The 19,300-nt window shown below is 43.1% G+C and overlaps 1 protein-coding gene across 6 annotated transcripts in view; it reads left to right on the forward strand.

Annotated features, from left to right (window-relative positions):
* Tfap2b (transcription factor AP-2 beta) overlaps positions 1-18,665 on the forward strand; it is a 29,866-nt gene extending 11,201 nt beyond the window's left edge. For 2 of the 6 annotated variants that reach the window (XM_008766927.4, XM_063266872.1), the window contains 4 exons: positions 6,161-6,380; positions 8,177-8,295; positions 10,767-10,908; positions 13,829-18,661. In XM_008766927.4, the coding sequence (XP_008765149.1) occupies positions 6,161-6,380; positions 8,177-8,295; positions 10,767-10,908; positions 13,829-14,126 (779 nt within the window). In that variant the 3' untranslated portion in view covers positions 14,127-18,661. Of the gene's footprint in view, positions 1-6,160; positions 6,381-8,176; positions 8,296-10,766; positions 10,909-13,828 lie in introns of all 6 variants that reach the window. The other 4 variants (XR_010054581.1, XM_063266871.1, NM_001106896.3 and 1 more) reach the window with 4 other exon arrangements.
* The last annotated feature ends 635 nt before the right edge of the window (positions 18,666-19,300 follow it).

The raw sequence follows: 19,300 nt of genomic DNA on the forward strand, positions 1-19,300 counted from the left end.
GTAGGAGGCGGTTGGGAAATGACGCCAAAGTATGCTAAAGTTTCTCTTTTTAAAAGCCATGAATATATAGCTGGGAGAGGCAGAAGAGAGAACCGGCAGGTGAATGATGCCTTTTGACTTTGGAACGCTTCCCCCACCCCTCCCCGCCCCAGATAGGTTTTTAAATGTTGCCTGGTATTCTTTAGGTATATCCCATCTTTGGCTGGCCCGCCCGCGGTGTGTGCTTAAGCTAGCAAATGTGTTGACTGCTTACTTTCACTGGTTTCTCTAGAGTCTTCTCCTCTGGGTGACTGCTGGTTGATTGGGGTGGGGTGAGGGAGGAGTTTTCCGGTCCCCTATTGTCACTGTTGTTTTAATTCCCCCCTCCCTCTTTGTGGCTAGCTAGAACAGCTTAGCTCAGGGTTTGGTATCCTAGCAACATCAATTGGCTGGCAGAGGGACGTGCCCAGCAGATGACCAATCAGAAATGTTATTAATAGGCAGGCCAATAAAAATATCTGGAACTTAGTTTGCCTAGAAAAACGAGGTCCGTGGTTTTCTTAGATGTGGGAAACATTTGGTTGCCATTTTTCAATGTGTTTGCCAGAGACACATGAATATTTATGCATAAGGTAATTTCCAGAGATAAGGAAGAGTGTTGGCTAAAATTGCTCGCTCTGTTTTCTCAAACTGCCAAATGTTTTCCTTCAAAGCTTTTTAAAAGCAGGCATGGCTTAAAACACTAAGGCAATCCCTTGCTCATGTTAATTGAGTTGGGGTGAGTCATAAAATATGGATGTTAGGTCAGTTCCATTATTTGATACTGGAAGTGTTTGCTTTATTACATAAAGAAGAGGTCCTAATATCATATTTTTATCTTTTAAGAGCCACAGGCAAAAAAAAAAAAGAACAAATGTTTGATTTATTTTTCTAACTCACCAGGAACCACTTAAAATAAAGTTATGGGTTCATTAGCTCCTTCCCTGCCCTGCCTCTCTTCTCCCACCTTTACATATCCCTATTCCCATGAGGGATGCTTCTGTGAGATTAATTCTGTAGAGAGGTGAGAAAGTTTCCTGAACTGAATATTCTAAATTCCAGCAACTAGCAGGGGACACGGTTGCTTAATTTGTTTTCTAATGGGCATTGAGACAGTTTTTAGAAAATTATACTTCATTAGGAAAAGGCCAGCAACTAGCCCACATTTACACAGCTCCTCTCCTATGTTTATAAAACCTAATTACCTAGGTATAAAAGATGCATGTATCTGTCAGGTTGGGCCATAGCCACTCCTAAAACTTCACCCATGTCATTCCTCTTCCCTGTTGATATCACCCAATACATTACAGACTCCCTCTCTTGTTATGTTTGCTATGTGGGCTTAGCTGACATTTCTGAAGTAATTTAGTTAAGAGGAAATGAGTTGTTCCCAGTAGAGAGAGCAAACGAGTGGAGTCAAGGTAGCCAGCGTGATAAATGGCTGTTTCATTTGAAGATCTCCAGAGCTCGTTTACGGCTAATTTTCTGTATTGGCCCCCTTTGAGCTATTAATGCAATCGGCAGGGACCGTGGCCCCTCTCTTCTTAGCTGCCCCATTAGAGCTCCCATTAAGCTGCCTAGTCTCAACTCTGTGGCAGGAGTTGGGGAGGGGGGAGTAATGAAAGGTGCTTTTTAAACTCTCCTAATCTAAACCGGCAGAGGGTGGTTAATACGATTTGAAGGGGGCTGGTCAATGAGCAATCAATAAAGTAATAATGAGAAGGATTCGGTACATTAACAGTCTAAAAATCCAACGAGACATTAAAAAATCATTCTTAACTCTCAGTTCCATTAAGATTAGGAATGTGGGTGGAGTGGGGTGGGGGTTGGGGGTGCCCAGCTATGATCATTACCATCTTCCTCTAGCTTAACTTAAAAGGCTTACCTTGGCCTGAAGAACAGGCGTTTGGAACAGAGACCACTATGCAGTCTGTCCGACACATTAGACAGCAGAAAATATGTCAGAATTTCTTGGAAAGGTTGTTGAGGCCGGAGTCCAAGGTTCAAATGCTGTGACTCTGGGGCATTTTTTTTATTGGTCTTAGGGATATCCTGTTTGGTTAGTTTCAGTTCAACCTCCACTCTCATCCATGTTTTCCCGTTAGTTCTGGTGGGTGGTAGCATTTCCCTTTTCCACACGAACACTTTGGTGTGGGTTTTCTTGGAGAGGATGAATTAAAAAAACAAAACAAAACAAAAAGCCAAATCTCAAATCTCAGTTCTAGTGGAATTTTTTTTTCTTCCTTCTTGCCTAGAAGGAATTTCACACCAAGAGTCTGAGTCCATCAGACCTATAAGGTGTGTGTTTCCTCTCAGTAACTTTGAATGGAGAGAGAGGGACTGGGGAGGGAGAGGGGAGGGAAGGAGGGGGAGGGGAGGGGAGGGAGAGAGAGAGAGAGAGAGAGAGAGAGATACAGGAGCATACACCAGGAATAGTCAGGAGCCATAGAATTTCAAAACTCTAAAGGTCAGACATTCCTTTTCACTGCCCCAAGTGTGGGAACCCGCAAGTGCACACATTGAAGAAGATAAATGACCTTCTCAAGGTCAGATGACAAGCTGAAAACAAGATGAGACCCCATTCAAGTTTCAGGTTCCCAGCTTCTGTCATTAAAGAATGCCAACACTTTGTATTGGGGGGATACATTACATGTACTCCTCTCTCTCTCTCTCTCTCTCTCTCTCTCTCTCTCTCTCTCTCTCTCTGTGTGTGTGTGTGTGTGTGTGTGTGTGTGTGCTTATCACAATTTCTGTGTCCAAATGTATACACCTGCTGAACATGTGGAATAAAATCTAGACAAGGGGTTAGCTTAAAAGGATGCAAATCCAAGGAATAGCTTCCCCATCCTTATTTTCAAAGCACTGACTTCTGGGTTGCTTCGCAAAGTGCCTCTCACAGTTGTCAGCCTCTTCCAGTGGGACTTAACCCTTTCATTGGCAGGTCTATTTCTCCCCCTTTTTCCTACACAGGGGTTGTCAAATACAGTTTCCCAAACTTGCTGTTTTGCCCTGAAGTTAGTTGTTGTTTAGAAGAGAAATGAAATTCTCCCCCATTGATCTCTATGTAGCCTGCTACTGAATAGCATTTTTTCCCATTTTCCTTCCTTTTTCTTAAAAGTTCATTCACTGCCAGAAAATACTAATCTATTTACATATTTTTTTTCTTTTCTGGAATAATTCATGGGAGAAAGAAAGGGGTGAGTTTTCCTCTCTCTCTCTCTCTCTCTCTCTCTCTCTCTCTCTCTCTGTGTGTGTGTGTGTGTGTGTGTGTGTGTGTGTGTGTTACAAGAAGAAGCTGGCTTTACCTTCCAACTGAGAACTTAAGAGGTGAAACACTCACTTTTTAATGTATGCAGAGAAAATTGTAAACATGTAAAGAACCAAAAGCTTCATGCTGGGTCTTGTCGTGCTCCATTTCCTCAGCATTTTCCTGCTGTCGCTTTAAACCTATCACAGTCATCTCCGGGTTCCGTGAGCAGGAACCGTGTGCTCATAATTACTAACAAATCAACTGGGCCCTGTTGCTCTCCGAGTTTATTGATAAGCTAGAGGAAAGCAGAAGGGAATAAAATACGGGGTTAATCAGCTGAGCTAAGCAGGTGTGAGGGCAAGAGAAAGGTAAGATGCTAAGTAAGCTGTGGACCAGACAGAAGACTGGGAAGGGAAACAGGGTCTGGTCCTGGGGCTCCAAGTTGAGCCAAGGGTAAGGGGCAGGAGTCGATGTTAGAACCTGAGGACATAGGATAGAATGCACGAAGGTGATTCGGATGCAAAGGGGAAATATAATTTAAACCATGTCTGTTCACTCTGTGAGGTTTGTGGGGTGGGGTGGGGGATAGAGCGGGAAGGAACTTGATGAGATGGAAGTTTGCCACAGAAGTAGACACATGCGCTTTTATATGTCTATGTAGAGAGATGCAGCCCAAGGGTGAATCCTAAAGGATCAGCTCCTACCATCTGAGTCAGGCCGCCAGCAACAGTACAGTTCGAGAACAGGGTATAACATCTCTCTGAGCTAAGTGACATCTGCGAATTAGAAAACCAGAAAAAGTACGATTTAAGAAATGCTGGCTAATAGCTTAACTGTTTAAGAAATAATGGCCTTAATACACATACTAGAACCGTCAGTTTGTTGGGCTTGTTTTGTTATTAAAATATTCTAAGCAATGTTAAGCAAAGTATGCCTGATGAGATCTTTTACATAATTTGTTTTTCTAGCTTGCTTGGTGAAATTGCGAAGGGCTATCTATATTCCCCAAGCTGATGCCATGACACTGGCTATTAGTATAAATCATATATGAAGACTCGAGTATAAATAAGAAATAGAGATATCAAGAATGCTATGAAAATAGAAAAGAAAAGTACATGTGGAGACTGTGTACAGGAATTAAATGCCTCCACCCCAATCATCCGTTTACAAAGAGATTTACAGTCACCATTGTCAACTCCAACTATTGCACATGTCTGGTGAAAACACTTTGACATTTTCCTGCTTTAGTCTCAAATGCAAAGCAGTCCCTCATGAAAATATGATTGTCCAGAAAGTCAGACTCCCTATTGTAACTTGTCCTTACCCATGGCAGTATAGAAGATGCACTGGGTTTCTAATACAATTCCTTTCACTAGAACAGGTCCTGGACATCAACAATAGGTCCTAAAATTCTATATCTATTTCAAGAAGTGGTCAAAGGGAATGCTTCAGTGTCTAAATCCACTCCCTTAAGGAAAGCTGTTCTTGAAAGGTTTTTGTAAAACACCAAAGTAAATTAATAAACATGTAACTTTTGGAAATCTCTCAACAAGCATGGAGTCTGAATGCAGAAACCCGTCCTGTAAAGAGTCAACTGAAAGAGAAATTCTGCGTTGTCTTATTTGTCCTGTAGGAAAGGAATTATAGTCCTTTCTCCTAAAACTCTGGAGCCCGTGTGGTAGAGAGAGCATCTTTCCCAGCCAGATTTACAGGGTGAGAACTTGGCCCTTATGAGAATGGTAGAAGTGGAAGGTCCTTTCTTTTCTTTTCTTTTTCTCCTAAACTAGATAATATACTTCAATGCGTTCTCTATGGGAGAAGTAACTGGTAGAGAAAACCAGAAGCTCAAAGGGAGAGACTTTCAGGATGTTGCTTTCCAGTTCTCATTCCCCTAGCCCTCCACCTAGCTCAGCTTCGTCGTGTCGTCCTGACATGCAGATGACACTGAAACACAATTAAACAGAAATACAAGCCGGAGAGGCTGAATGCACCAGGGGCGCAGTGGCAACCAGCTGTCAGCTCTTATTAACTTCTGCATAAAACATACCTTGAGTGTGGTTTGTTATCAATTACTTGCTGAAACGAAACAACTGGGGCAAGGCAAGACCGCCACCGCTCGTCTGAATTACGGTGATTGGTTGATTGATCCGGGCACCTGTTGTAAATCATAACTGTTCCAAACAATGACCAGTCGCCGGTGCCTTAATTTGTAAACAGAATTCATGTCACTGCTTTTGCTCTTACTGGAGATGAGCATTGTGGGTACATTTCTAAGTGGATTTTGCTCTTGTTTTATGTCGGGGAATATAGGGCTCATTAATAAGGCAAGAAGCAGCACTTCTTCCTCCGTCCTCCAACCCCCCACGCACCCCATCTTTAGTGATGACCATAAGTTTGGGTCCAGTCAGAGAGGAGGAATTTCCGTAAAGATCATTGGCATTAAGCCATTTCTGTCAGAGAACGGTGGTATTAATCCTCACCCTCAAGTAACTAATGAGATCGTGTTATCCTGAGGAGCACTGTGGAGGAAACTGTGACCAGGTTCTCAGCAAGGTGTCCAAGGTCACACAAGAAGCACATGACCAAATAGGTTTTTGTCTAGGTTCACAGCATGATTCAAGGTCTAACTGGACTATGGCAGGATCTCTCACATGTCCTCTGGTCGGGGTAAGTTTCCAGAGGAATGCTGACATTTGGGTCGGTTCAGAGCACTGGGAACGCAATACAGCTGGGAACCACTGGAGTAGCCACCTAGCCCTACTCTTTCCACTTTGTGACTGCCCCTGGTTGGCTTTCCCAGATGACTTGTCCTGTCCTATCAACCATCGGTAGTATTAATGAAGCCGGTCACCTTTATGGAAACTTTTTTCCCCTTTTTCCATCTCTCCCTAGTTCCTGTCCCTCCCAAATCTGTGACTTCTCTAATGATGAATAAAGATGGCTTCTTGGGAGGAATGTCAGTCAACACCGGCGAGGTATTTTGCTCAGTCCCAGGCCGCTTATCTCTACTCAGTTCAACTTCCAAGTACAAAGTTACTGTGGGCGAAGTTCAGAGAAGGCTCTCGCCCCCTGAATGCCTCAATGCGTCTCTCCTGGGCGGCGTCCTCAGAAGGTAAAACAAAATAACAAAATAAAACAAACAAAAACTAGACACACAAGCGCGCGCGCGTCCACACACACCCACACACACACATTCTCTCTCTCTCTCTCTCTCTCTCTCTCTCTCTCTCTCTCACACACACACACACACACACACACACACACACACACAAACTCACGTGCGCGATTAGTGGAGGAGGATGGTGGAGATTGAGGGAAAAAGTTTGTCACGGTTGCCTAGCAACCCAGAGTTTGAGTGAATCCCCAGTGCCAAGCAGCAGAAAGGCTGAGGGTGGTGGGTCTGGCGTTCTCGAGAGAGAGGTTCAGTCTGCAACTCCGCTCTACGGGTGCCAGACCACACTGCGCAGGTGCAACCCTCCTAGACAATTCTGGACTGGGAACCTTTCACTTTCTTGCCAGCGCAAGGCTCCGGACTACACATCTCCGGCTTTAGCAGTCTCCCCACTAAGCACATTCATTTGAAACAGAAAAGGCAGTTTCCAGCATGTGGTCCATATCCTCACCAATTTTCTAGTTTTCAAAGACTAATGCACTAGCATATTCTGCTTCCCATTTTGAAAAGATCTTTTTCTAGATCTTTCAATAACATCACATCTCACAACATTAATAGTACTTTATAACTATTAGTAGTCATTCCCTGGGGCTATGTAGTTGCTCGCCAATATTGCAACCCCTGGGCAGACTCCTCGTGAAAATGGAGGAAGAAATGGCTCCCCCCACCTCTTTGCAACAGTTCTTGACAACATCTGACCGTTGGCACTGCCCTTGCTAAGGAACTTTGCATGAGAGAGAAAGCCTTCTGAAGCTAAAACCCATTTTAGATGTTCGCTATTTCTTTCTTTCCTAAAAGTGGCTGGCTAAATAGTACAGCAGTTGGGATTCATACGGGATAAGTAGTTTCCTTTTATTTTTGACCAGCCCTTAGAAGACAAGGAGCGTCTACAGGGAAGCTAGGCTTTGGTGTGACCTAGGAATGTTCTTAGTTTAGATCCTCTCTTACTCCTCGTTTGGTTTAGTTTTCAAGGGAGCCTTTTGAGCTTCATACTCAGTTTTTTTTTATTATTATCATGATTATGATTACTACTGATTTTTAAGACAAAGGTTTCTCTGTCTAGCCCTGGCGGTTCTTACTTTGTAGATGAGGCTGGCCTGCAACTCAGAGATCTGCCTATCTCCATTTCCCAAGTGCTGGGATTTAAAGGTGCTCACCACCCCACCTTGGTGTACAGAGTGGGAATGTTTTAATTCAATTTCTGAACACAGGTGTATAAAATTTATCGAGATAGTGAACACAAAGTACTTATATTAACAAGCTCAAAAGTCTTAGAATTGTTGTTATCATGATGACAAACATCATCTGAGCACAAAAGTCAGTCTTCTCTCCTCTTCTAAAACTTTAAAATGTTTGGTTCTGTTCCTCCTTTAGAAGCCTGGTGGTGTCTGGAATCCAGCCCCCTTCTTTTCCCTTCTTTAAAAAGTTTGCCTGGATTCTGTTCTACTCACTGTCTCCATAGCAGGGAGTGAACCTGTGTGTATCCATGGGATGAACAATATTTATCTTTTTGGGATATATATGTATATGTATACATATATATAAATGCTCTGTATTGCAGAAATTAAGCAAACCTCAGCAAACTATCAGCAAATAACTGAAAGGGGGTAGGGGGAGGGAATGTTAACCTCAAGTTAAAGCCTCTTCAGGCTCCACTGGGCTCTAGATTGCTAAGTCTAAACTTTGTTTCAGGAAGACTCTGAGGTTAATCAGAATGTTAATTCTTGCCATTGCAGAGCCAAATCGAAAAATGGGGGGAGATCCTTGAGAGAAAGGCTAGAAAAAATCGGTTTGAATTTACCCGCGGGCAGGCGCAAAGCAGCAAATGTCACGTTACTCACCTCCCTGGTAGAAGGTAAGCAAGACTTGTGGCCATTTCACCAAGTGGCTGAGCTTAAGTGTCCACTGGAGGCTGACATTTCACACATTTCATGATTAACTGGAAATCACTGTGACTGCTGTGCCCTTATGAGTAAGATGGCAAGAGGCTGCAGGAGAGAAGTTCAAAGGTCTTTTTGCTTAGAAGGGGCCAGAAGTTGCAGGGAAGCAAACACTATATAGGATATCATATTGCTCAACAGGGCTCAGGCCCAGTCTTCAAGTCAGAGCATTCTCTGCTTGAACTCTGCAAGCTGCACTCAAAGCTCCTTGCCTTCCTCTAACTTGACCTCTAAGTGTTACTAGCAAAATGCAGGTGACTGGTGAGGATGCATGTACTTGCTTCCAAGCCTGACCACCTGATCTCTATCCAGGTCCCACAGGTGGAAGGAGAGAGTCTTCCTGGTGTTTTCCCCACTTCTATATACTCAATCCCCAATAAACAAACATAATAAAACTTGAAAAGTGTAGAAAGCATATAGTGTTCATGGGTCTTAATGGTTGTTGTAAAACTCGAGACCATCTTACCTACTTGGACTTGATAAGTTATTGGCACCTTAGTAAGCCCAGCAAATGCTTAAGAGAAAACTGTGGAAGGGGGCTATGAACATGCAGGAAGAGATGAGTTGAAACTTCAAGGCAAATTCATTACTTGTGAATTAAATTGGCATAGTGTCATTAAGAAACTTCTAACTTGCCTGTCAGTTTGGGTTTTGAGATGAAATCTACGGGCTGTGGTAATTAATAACTATGTGGTCTAGAAGAAGAATGTCTACAGTTGAATGTGTAGAGGAGATAGATAAGAAGCACAGCCAGTTGGTTCCCATGGAAGGTGGTGGAGAATTTTCTCTGGATTCTTCCTGTGTGTCCTGTTTTTTAGTGGGCATGGTATTATGACCCTTGTAGGAAGTTGATTCTTGTGGTACAGCATCTTACATCATTTAAATGATGATCATAAAGAGATCAAAGAGTTATTGGTCTTGCATTTTACCACCTTTAAAGCAAAGTTGGTTTGTTTTGGGGTGTTTTTTGTTGTTGTTGGTGTTTGTTTTTTTGTTTCTTTGACTCAAACTCTCCCACCAGAGGCCTTAAGTCATCACATTTTCAAATCCTATTTGGAAGCAGTTGAGTCTTCTTACTTAGCATGTGGGTATTTATTTCATTTTGTCTTTAAAAAAAGATTTTACTTATTTATTTTATGTATATGAGTACACCGTAGCTGTCTTCACACATACCAAATAGAGGGAATTGGGTCCCATTACAGATGGTTGCGAGCCACCATGTGGTTGCTGAGAATTGAACTCAGGACCTCTGGAAGAGCAGTCAGGGCTCTTAACCACTGAATCATCTCTCCAGTCCTCCGTTTTGCCTTCTAGGGATATATATATATATATATATATATATATATATATATATATATATATATATATTTGAAAACAGGCAGGTAATCTTAGCATGAGAATAAGACAGAAAAAAGAAACTAGAAATCACACTGAAAGGACAATATTTGCTGTGTGGTTTTTGATACAATGAATCCTTGTAAACACTAGGCTTGATGTCTATTCTTATTATATCTTTAAAAGTAAGTCATTTTCTCTCAGAGTAATGTATTCCTGAGATAATTCAACACACCTATTTTTTTTATCGTGTTTGTGATCTTTCCTCAAACCCCCAAGGCTGTGCTTTTGAAAAGGTAATACCATATGCAGAAGGACACGCTATGGACTGTCTAGCATGGCCTGATGTCTGCAGTTCCAGTTCCATTTTTGCCCAGAGGAAAGTCTTTAAGTAGGAGGAGGGTGATGACAGAAAACTCTGGAAGAAAGAAGCCCTGAAAACAGCTAGGAAAAGTGCAGGGCAAATAATTATTTTGCTGCTGCAGACTATAAATATCTTTTTCACAATTTATTAATTTCCACAGCCCATAGATTTCATCTTAAAACCCAAAACACACCCATGTTGCATACAGTTATGGCTACGTAGCAATTTCATATGTAGATTTGTTTACACCAACTAGTTGCAAATATGAGACTGTTTGCCAACAGAACTGTAGAAAGATGGTGGCGACTTTTAAATTTTATTTCAAGCAGGTGCAACTGGTGTTTTAAATAGAAGGGAGGAGTCTGGGTAGTATATCCCCTCCCTCCCACATGTCTAAATTAAATCGTAAGGTGGTTCTTGAATCTAAGTACTTTAGGCTACTTTCCCCCTAAGCCAATGTGAATTATCTGCAGGAAGCCCCACGTCTCTTGGGAAGGGACAGTGTCTGTTTAGAGCCTGGCCCAGCCAGAGGCTGGTAGAATAAGATTTGTTCTGTTCATTTGAGTTATGGAGTTCATCTTTACGTTGTGGATCTGTCATCTCAGGTTTTACTTTGTTGTATAGTGCCTTGGCCTCAGGTGTTAGCAACCTAGCCTAGCCATTGATTCTCTGCTGCTCTCCTTACAGGGGAAGCGGTTCACTTAGCTCGGGATTTTGGGTATATTTGTGAAACAGAGTTCCCTGCTAAAGCCGTATCTGAGTATTTGAACAGACAGCACACGGACCCCAGTGATCTGCACTCCAGAAAGAATATGCTGCTGGCCACCAAGTGAGTTTCCAAGTCTCTGGGAACTGGTCCAGGACTCCCTCCAGGACCCAGGTCCCAGGAAACTATGCTTGTGAGTGAGTGCTTTGAAAGAGCCTTACCAGGAAACCACCGGCTCGGCTCGTAGGAATCTGTCTGCTCCTCCAGGGTGGGGGTGGGGAGTTCGTGATGGCTGGTGATTTGAGGGGCTATGGGTATATCTCACTCTTCCTCTCCGTTTACAACAAGAGAAGGTAGATTTTTAACAGTTCCCCGAACAGTTCTGGGGTGTCAAGCAGATTTTCTCAATGTCTCTTCCCAGATGCCTAGGTGAATATTTCTTTCTGGGCTTTGCGTCATCCCTTGCCATCAGGGGGACAGCAATATGTGTTCGCTCAGGGTGTCTATATGTCACCCACGCCCATCTCTACCCACAGCTCTAATTACTCCATTTCCAAGGTTGCTGTTTGTCATCTTCCACAGACTTGTAAAATTTACTACAACTCCAGAGGGGAAAACAGTAAATCTCCGGCCAAATTTAGGTCTAGAGCTCATTTGAACATTTACAGTGGGTTTTCTATTTATTTGATTTACTCCTGTCTTTGGCTTCCGTGTCATATTGTTGGTGTTTTATGACTAGCTCAGGCCTGCAGTGGGCGGCGCTGCGTGCACCAGCACGTTTCTCTGTCACAGGCGCGGCCTAAACAGCAGCGTTCATTTATTTAGCGTTCCAGGACGCGGTTTGTTCCGTTGACAGCGTAATTTAAAGAAATATATGGAAGGCTGAAAAATCATTTGCTCAAATTTGTCCAGATGTTTTTGAGACGTGATTGGAATTTGATTGCCCCTTTCCGCAGGGTCAAAAAATATTAATGTCCCAGAACTTTAATTGCTTACAGAGCCTGGCTTGGGCTGTGCAAATTTTTAAATGCTTGAGCTTTAAGTATTTATTCTCTGCATTTCGAAGTTTCCTTTTTTGGCACTTTGGAAATGAGTACAAAGTTAAGATTTCAACCAATGATCAAGACCTGGCTTCACCCCTGTTTTCCAAGGTTTCCCTCCAGATCATCTAGCAGTAGAATAGATTTTTTTTTTTTTTTGTTGGTTCCCTCCTCTGGTATATGATCTTACAGACCAGTTGTACTTTATAAATGAAGCAGGGGAATCCGGGGAAGAATAAGATAATCAACAAACCAAACTAACATGTCGAAAATAGATAACAAGATCCACAAAAACCTCCTTATTTCTTAAAGGGATGATTTGACGCCCCCCTCCCCCAGTTTGGAAACCTTATGATTTTTAAGACTACTATTCTTTAGCCTGGATTATCAGAATCAACTTGGAAGGAAGACTTTCTCACTAAACCCATTCCTGTACCCCTAACCCCCACCACACACACTCACTCATTCATCTCTGGACCAATCCCCAAACCCTTCACATCAGAATGATGAAAGGTGGGCGAGTCACTGACAGAGGCTCTATTGGATAAGCACAGTGACTTGGAGGGATATATGCATATATTTCGAATGGAGACCTGAAAAGGTATCTTTATCCACAGGCCTTGGAAATATCAATCTTTCTCAGGTGCTGTCAGTGGGTGGAGAAAGAGAGTTCCTCATTTGGTTTATGACTAGCCCCAGGCAATGTAGCAGCACCCCAGGGAAGAGTGCCCCAAGGGTCTTTCAAACCCAGAAATCTGCCCTGATTACCTGAGAGTCAGGTTACTGGTTGGTTGCTAGGTGCCTGTTCAACCCTTCCTTGACTGTATAGGTCCAGTTTGCTATGCACGTTTGCTTTCCTGCGTATCCCACAAAACCAGAGGCTGGGTGTAGGAAGGTGGTCAGGGGAAGCCTGCCAATCTGAGAAGGCTGTGGCCTCAGAGGATGCTATGCCTTAGTCTGTCAGCATAGCCAAGCCATTTGACCTTCAGGGCTAAACCCCTCCCATTCATTCCCTATATTAAAAATTTCTCAGAGAAGCCCAATCCATACACACGGGGTTCCTAAGGCTAGGAGAGTACTCTAAATTGTAGGTGCCTTGAGGAAATTAAAACCTTCAACAAATAAAAATCTATCATCCCCAGTGTTTTAACCATTTACCTCTAAGTTTTATTTAAACGATGAGGAAATCCTTTTATATTGACAACAATCCTGTTACACAAAGATTTTTAGTAGCTCACATATGCAAAAAGAGGGTCACTTTTTTTCCTTTTTTAAAGAAGGGAAGAGATATTTCTTCCAAAGTGCTGCAGGTAGAAGGGTTTTACTTGGAATGGAATCAGCATTCTCTCCTAGAATAAACAGGTTTTTGCCCTGGGCCATGCAAGGCTACAGCAATCTGCTTCTATGCCAGGGACAGGCTTGTGGCTGAGGGGCTTAAATCTTTCAGTGTGTGTGTGTGTGTGTGTGTGTGTGTGTGTGTGTGTGTGTGTGTGTGTGTGTGAGAGAGAGAGAGAGAGAGAGAGACAGAGACAGAGAGAGAGAGAGAGAGAGAGAGAGACAGAGACAGAGAGAGACAGAGACAGAGACAGAGACAGAGATATCTAGTGGTTGGAAAGGCAGGCGGGAAAAGGGAAAATAATTCTTCAAAAGTGCCAGGTTTTAGAAACCATTGACTATTCAAAATCAAAAGCTAAACTGCCTAGCGAATTTCCTAAACCAGAATACAGGTGGTCCCGGAACAGAGAGGGGGAAATTGGTAGGGGTGGGAGTGGGGGTGTGGAGGGGGTGGGGTGGTGGGAGGCGTGCATTCCTACTCTCACTGAGTTCCTTCTAGTCCCAGCTGCTGGGTGAGGGAGCGCCCTGGGGGAAAGAAACCGAGCGGAATCGCGGAGGGTAGCCTTGCTCAGACCTAAAGCCTCAGGGCTCGTGTGAGTGTCTGGTTTTCTAGGCGAGCGACTAGAACTCTGAGGGTGCTTTTGTCTTTTTCCCTCACCCTTCCGCAGGCAACTTTGTAAAGAATTTACGGATCTGCTGGCTCAGGACCGGACACCGATCGGAAACAGCCGGCCCAGCCCCATCCTGGAGCCGGGCATCCAAAGCTGTCTCACGCACTTCAGTCTCATCACGCACGGCTTCGGTGCCCCGGCCATTTGCGCTGCGCTCACCGCCCTGCAGAACTATCTCACCGAGGCTCTCAAAGGCATGGACAAGATGTTCTTGAACAACACCACTAACAGGCACACGTCTGGGGAAGGCCCAGGTAGTAAAACTGGCGACAAGGAGGAGAAACACAGGAAATGAAAAAAAATTAAAGAGAAGGAAAATGTTTTAAATACAAAAGGAAAACAGAAAAAAAATAAATTTAGCTTTAACATATTGGATTGGCTTTGGAAGAATTATATTAGGTAGAATACACATACAATCAAAATTTTAAAAGAAAGCTAAATAACTTAAAAAAAAAAAAACTGAGGCGTACAACGGAGCAACAAACCAGCTCTCGGTGTCTATTTCAAGATACACGTGGAGACAACCGTCCGGATTTTCCACTTCGGTTCTTTCGAGTTTAGTAATACAGATAATAAAAGAAAACTATGATCCCCCTTTTGGAAAATAAACGTGAGACTAAACATGAGAACACGCTAACTTATTGGAAGAAAATTGGAGAAACGTTGGTGTCAATGCTTTTGAGAGCTGGTTGACTGAGACGCACGAACTTTTAAAGTTTTAATTTTAATTTTTTTTTTCTTAAGGAAACTCGCACTCCGCGCCCTCCATTTCTCCTCAATCTCCTCACTGTTGCCTCCCTTTCTCCCCCTCCTCACAGCAGGACGGGGAACCTGCTGGGTGATCACCAGTGTGATTAGCCTCTCCGACTTTAGCCCCTTTGGTATCCAGACCTCGCCCTGCGTTCCTTACAGCCCTGTGCCCAAGTCCCCACCTCCCCGCCACCCCCCCGGCCCCGGTGTGTTTAATTAGGGAGGCCAGGGGTGGGGGTGGGGGACAGGCGGAGGCTCGAGCTTTTGATCCAGTCTTGAGAGCCGAGGCTCCCGCGGCAGAGGAAACCGATAAGTTGATTCATCATGGTTCCTTTCAGAAAGATGTTACTAGTTCCCAGACGTGACAGCACCTGTTCACAGAGAATATTGCATTTGTTATACTTGTGTCATCTAGAAATATAGTTTAAAAAAAAGAAAAGAAAGAAAAAACAAAACATGAAAACTTTGATTAGTATGTAATTCCTTCGGAGGGGTATGTACCATTTACTCTCTTCTGTTTCCCAAAGCTTTACCCGCATGGTTTATGAGCTTCTTCAAAGAAGACTTGGGCTTCCTACACAATCTATAAGGTACTGAGAAAAAAAAAAAAACGATCCTTTTAAAGTTAAAGCCTCCGTGTCAGATTCGGCAGGTTTTACTTCTTTAAAGAAGCTCAAAGAGAATCATTTAGGAAATGGCCAGTGTTGGGGAGCAGCATTGAATTTCTTGCTAAGGCACCTCAACGGGGGAAATTCCAGCAGGGGCGGGGCATGGCAAAAAGCATTTTAAGGGTGGTCGAGTCAGGAAGGCATCTTGCTTGGGAACCTATATTCTAATGGTATTGTCTTAACTGAAAAAAAAAAATGAATTCCATGTCCTCGGACTCTTTGGGGACCGATGTTCTAATGGGGAAAGACGCAGTTCTGCTGACGTAATTGGGGAAGACAGTCGTCAAACTACCATGACTCTGCTTTATGAATGAAACAGTTTTCCTTCTCAGACACACAGTTGTTTTGGTGTCTAGTTTGGTGCACAAAATGATGTATACACACACACACACACACACACACACACACACACACACACATACACACCATAAAGCACAGAGCGAAGGAACGAGCTTGTATTTCAGCTTTGAATTCATGTCCAGATACATTGAGAATATTCCCAATGGATAAAGTTCCATGCTTTTAATGTATCTCTCTTCTCTTAATCCAACATTTCACTATGCCCCGTCTTAATATTACCATGAAGTAAAGCCTGCACCTTTAACAAGATCAAGGAATAGAGTATTTGATTGGTGCACACATTTAGTTTGGGTACACGTGGTTCTTTTACAACCACCTGGACGGGAATCTTTACAAAAGCCATTGGGATAAACATTCACATGTTTTCTGTGATTTACAGACAATCTCTTCCCCCCAATAATCTGGACTCTCTCTCAGTCTTCCTATTCTTTTCCAATCCATTTTGTAGCAAGGGAAGGGGTTTCAGTTTTAGGGACCCTCTGGGGGCTTTGCTCAAAGGATTTTATTTGAGGAAAAGGAAAGTGAGTGGGTTTGAGATCCAGGAAGGTTGTAAACAAAAATAGAGGTCAGGCAACATCTCCTTTCCTGTCTCTAACTGCTGCTGAGTCCGGTAGGTTTTCAGGACACAGCCTCAGGCAAGCTGAAAGGAGTAGAAAGGGCAGGAAAGAAGGCATTGTGCGAATTATTGACTCACATCTTTCCTCAGTTTAGAAGCCCACCCCTTTTGTCCGAGAGCCTGGACGCTTGCATTAGTTGAATTCTGATTGCACAAGGCCAGCAGAAAACACATTGAAAAACATCGTCTCCTTTCCTTGCAGGGCAACGCGCCCCACGCGTGTGACATCGAGAGACGCGATGGATGCGCCTTGCTCTTACTGTGCAGGTCCTGAGAACATGTGGGCCACTGAAGCCCAGTGGTGTTGAGGACATAGAATCAGCAGCTGCTGGGGGCTCAAGCCGCACAGTCCCTTCTTGCTCTCGGCCTCACCCTAAGGGCTAAGGCAACTGAGAAAGGCTGGTTCCCGAGTAGGTAAAAGGGCGGCGCCCCACTGGCTGCTGGGGGGAGGGATCCCAGAGCTCCGTCGGTAAAACCCCTTTGCCGCAAGCGGTCACTCCCGGCCGGCCCTACTCTTAGAGAGGCTGTAGTTTGGAAAAGTCCAAGGACTTTGAAACTTTCATGTATTCTTTATTGCCAGGAAGGAAACTGTCCCCACCCTAACTCTCCTGAAGTGTGGACATGAATAAGAACTGTCATTCTAGGGTAGGTAGACTCCCTTAGACGCCCTGGTGTCCACCGGAGCATCGCGAAGGTGCGGCTAGATAGACCGGGTTTGAGCCCCCTCCCCCACCTCCGGTGTTGTCTTCTGTTTCTGTCTTTTTTTCTCTCGCCCTCTTTCACTTCGGACCTTCCGCCCCATGCTGTCTTTAGCTAAGCCGGCTACATTTATCTGATAATTGAGTTATTAAAAGATTTGTTTTTTTGGGGGGGGTGTTTAAATCAATAAACAGTAGGATTAACACAAGAGTTTGCCTTTTAAGTCAAGGAAAACGTTTAAGGCCAGACCCTTTGAGTTTTGTTTTCAAACCAAACAGGTGAGTTATAGCCCCATCTTCTCCCCTGCACTCAGTAGACGCCTTATCTAGGCCCTCAACCCCTTCCCGCCACGCCCCCACTAAATGCTGGGTTCCAAAACCAAGTAACTAAAGACTGAAGAGTAAGCCTGTAAGTACTGGAGTTCTCTCTAGGCTCTTTTAGCCCCTTCTTTTTGAATGAAACATTCTCCTACTTGTATTCTGGGTCTCATGGAGTTTGTTCCTAGTGAGGATTCCCTCTCCAGAGACCTTTAACTTTTAACTTCCAACCCAACTAGGAGGTAACTTTCTTTTCTTCCTTTCCCCGACTTACCTTGCAAGCGCCCACCTGCCTCTTACTCATTCCCGCAACCCTATCTACCTCTTCACCGCTAGCTTTCTCCAACCCTATATAAAGAGCTCAACGGGCTTTCAAAAAATCCGACTTCTGTTGGCATTGCCCAAGGAACTTTCTCTTAAGCAATTATTTCATATCCTTTGGAAGCTGGTCGAATGGAAAACCCCAACACCCCAACTTTTCTACACACTTCCTTTATGGTTACAAGATCCATCCCTAGTTAGTGTATTGATAGAAAAGTTGTCACCATACCTGATATCCTGTACGTGTAATACATTCTGTGGGAAGAAAATGATGACCTTAGTCCATCAGACACTGCCTCAAGAGTTCTGAGAAACAAGAGCTCCCCTCCTTTAGTGATGTATATTAAATTATTGACAAAAGAAAAAAAGTATTGGAATTTGTTTTCTTAAAAAAAAAAACGGAGTGAACACCATTTCTTCTTTAAATACAGACATTGATTCTCCTTTTAAGTTGGCCTCTAATTCAGTAATATTGTTTTTACCACCCAGTCAAGAGGTACCAACTGCCTCTTCCTGAGAGCACTCTGGAGGGTATCCGTGTTAAGTTTGTATATATTTATTTATGCTTAATTTAATGGGAATGTGTAAATATTATGAGCAAGTAGTTTGGGATTATTTATCTGTGAATCTATACCTCTGTGAATGGGTGGTTAAAAAAAAAAACAAAAAAAAAAAACCACACAAAAAAAAAAAACAAAAAAAAACGCTTGACCCTAGCTAGAATCCTATCCGAATTTTTCTGTTCTTTATAGACAAGCTGTTATGGTATTGGGTAGAAATTGGTTTGTTGTCCAGTGTTAATCTGATTTACATAAATAAAAAATTGTTGTGTTCTTGTTGTGTTCTCCTCTTTAGTTCCTTAAACAAGGACATTGTATCATTCTACAGACAGAAAAGAGATATAGCAAAAGGCTTTCTTCTTTTTGCACCCTCCCCTCACTGAAGTACATACAGTGTTTTTGTTACAAAGAAATACAATAAATTTTGCTTATCAGAAAAATGAACACTTTAGTTTCTAGTAGGAGGTGCTTTTTTTTTACTTTTAAAATTTCAAATGGATACTAGTCCCAATCATATTTGTAATAAAAGTTCATATTAACTACATCTTATTGTTTGTTTTACCCTTAAAAGAAAAAAAAAGACGTGTTATATTTACTTCCTGAGTGACTAAGATGCTGAGTCCTAGTTCAAGATGCTTACTGTGGGTGGTGAATGGGCTAGGTGACCCCAGGTATTGTTGCAAAACTGGGTGATGGCTCCTGCCCTTGGGGGTAGGGTGAGGGTGGAGGGGTGTTTAAGTGGTTCATTTCAGGATGGAATCTCTTCTTTGCTTCCTCAGTAAGGGTCTCTGGAAATAAATGATGAAAATGCTCCCTTGGCCAAAGAAGAGGATAGAATTGTGGTTCACGCTTAGGATGCTGTTTCTTATCTGGGTTCTGAGGAGGCTAGCTTTTCTCGCTTGGGTTAATGGACACTAGCTTAACCCCCTAAGCTCCAATGACTGAATGTCTCAATCTGTATTTTGTCCCAAGGTGGGAATATCTTCCTGGAGGCCAGGAAAGCAAGGTCCTTCAAGATATTTTGCAGTTTTTATGAGACACTGCGTCTCTTGGAGCATCACGGGCTTTATCTGTCTTTTCCTATGCCTCCATTGCCTAATATAATCATAAAAAGCAGAAATAACATCCAGTACATAATAGAGAAATGGTACATCCTGAGCTCAGATTATGCAAGAGTA

This window comes from Rattus norvegicus, chromosome 9 (genome assembly GCF_036323735.1).
Source record: "Rattus norvegicus strain BN/NHsdMcwi chromosome 9, GRCr8, whole genome shotgun sequence".
NCBI classification, from domain to species: Eukaryota; Metazoa; Chordata; class Mammalia; order Rodentia; family Muridae; genus Rattus; species Rattus norvegicus.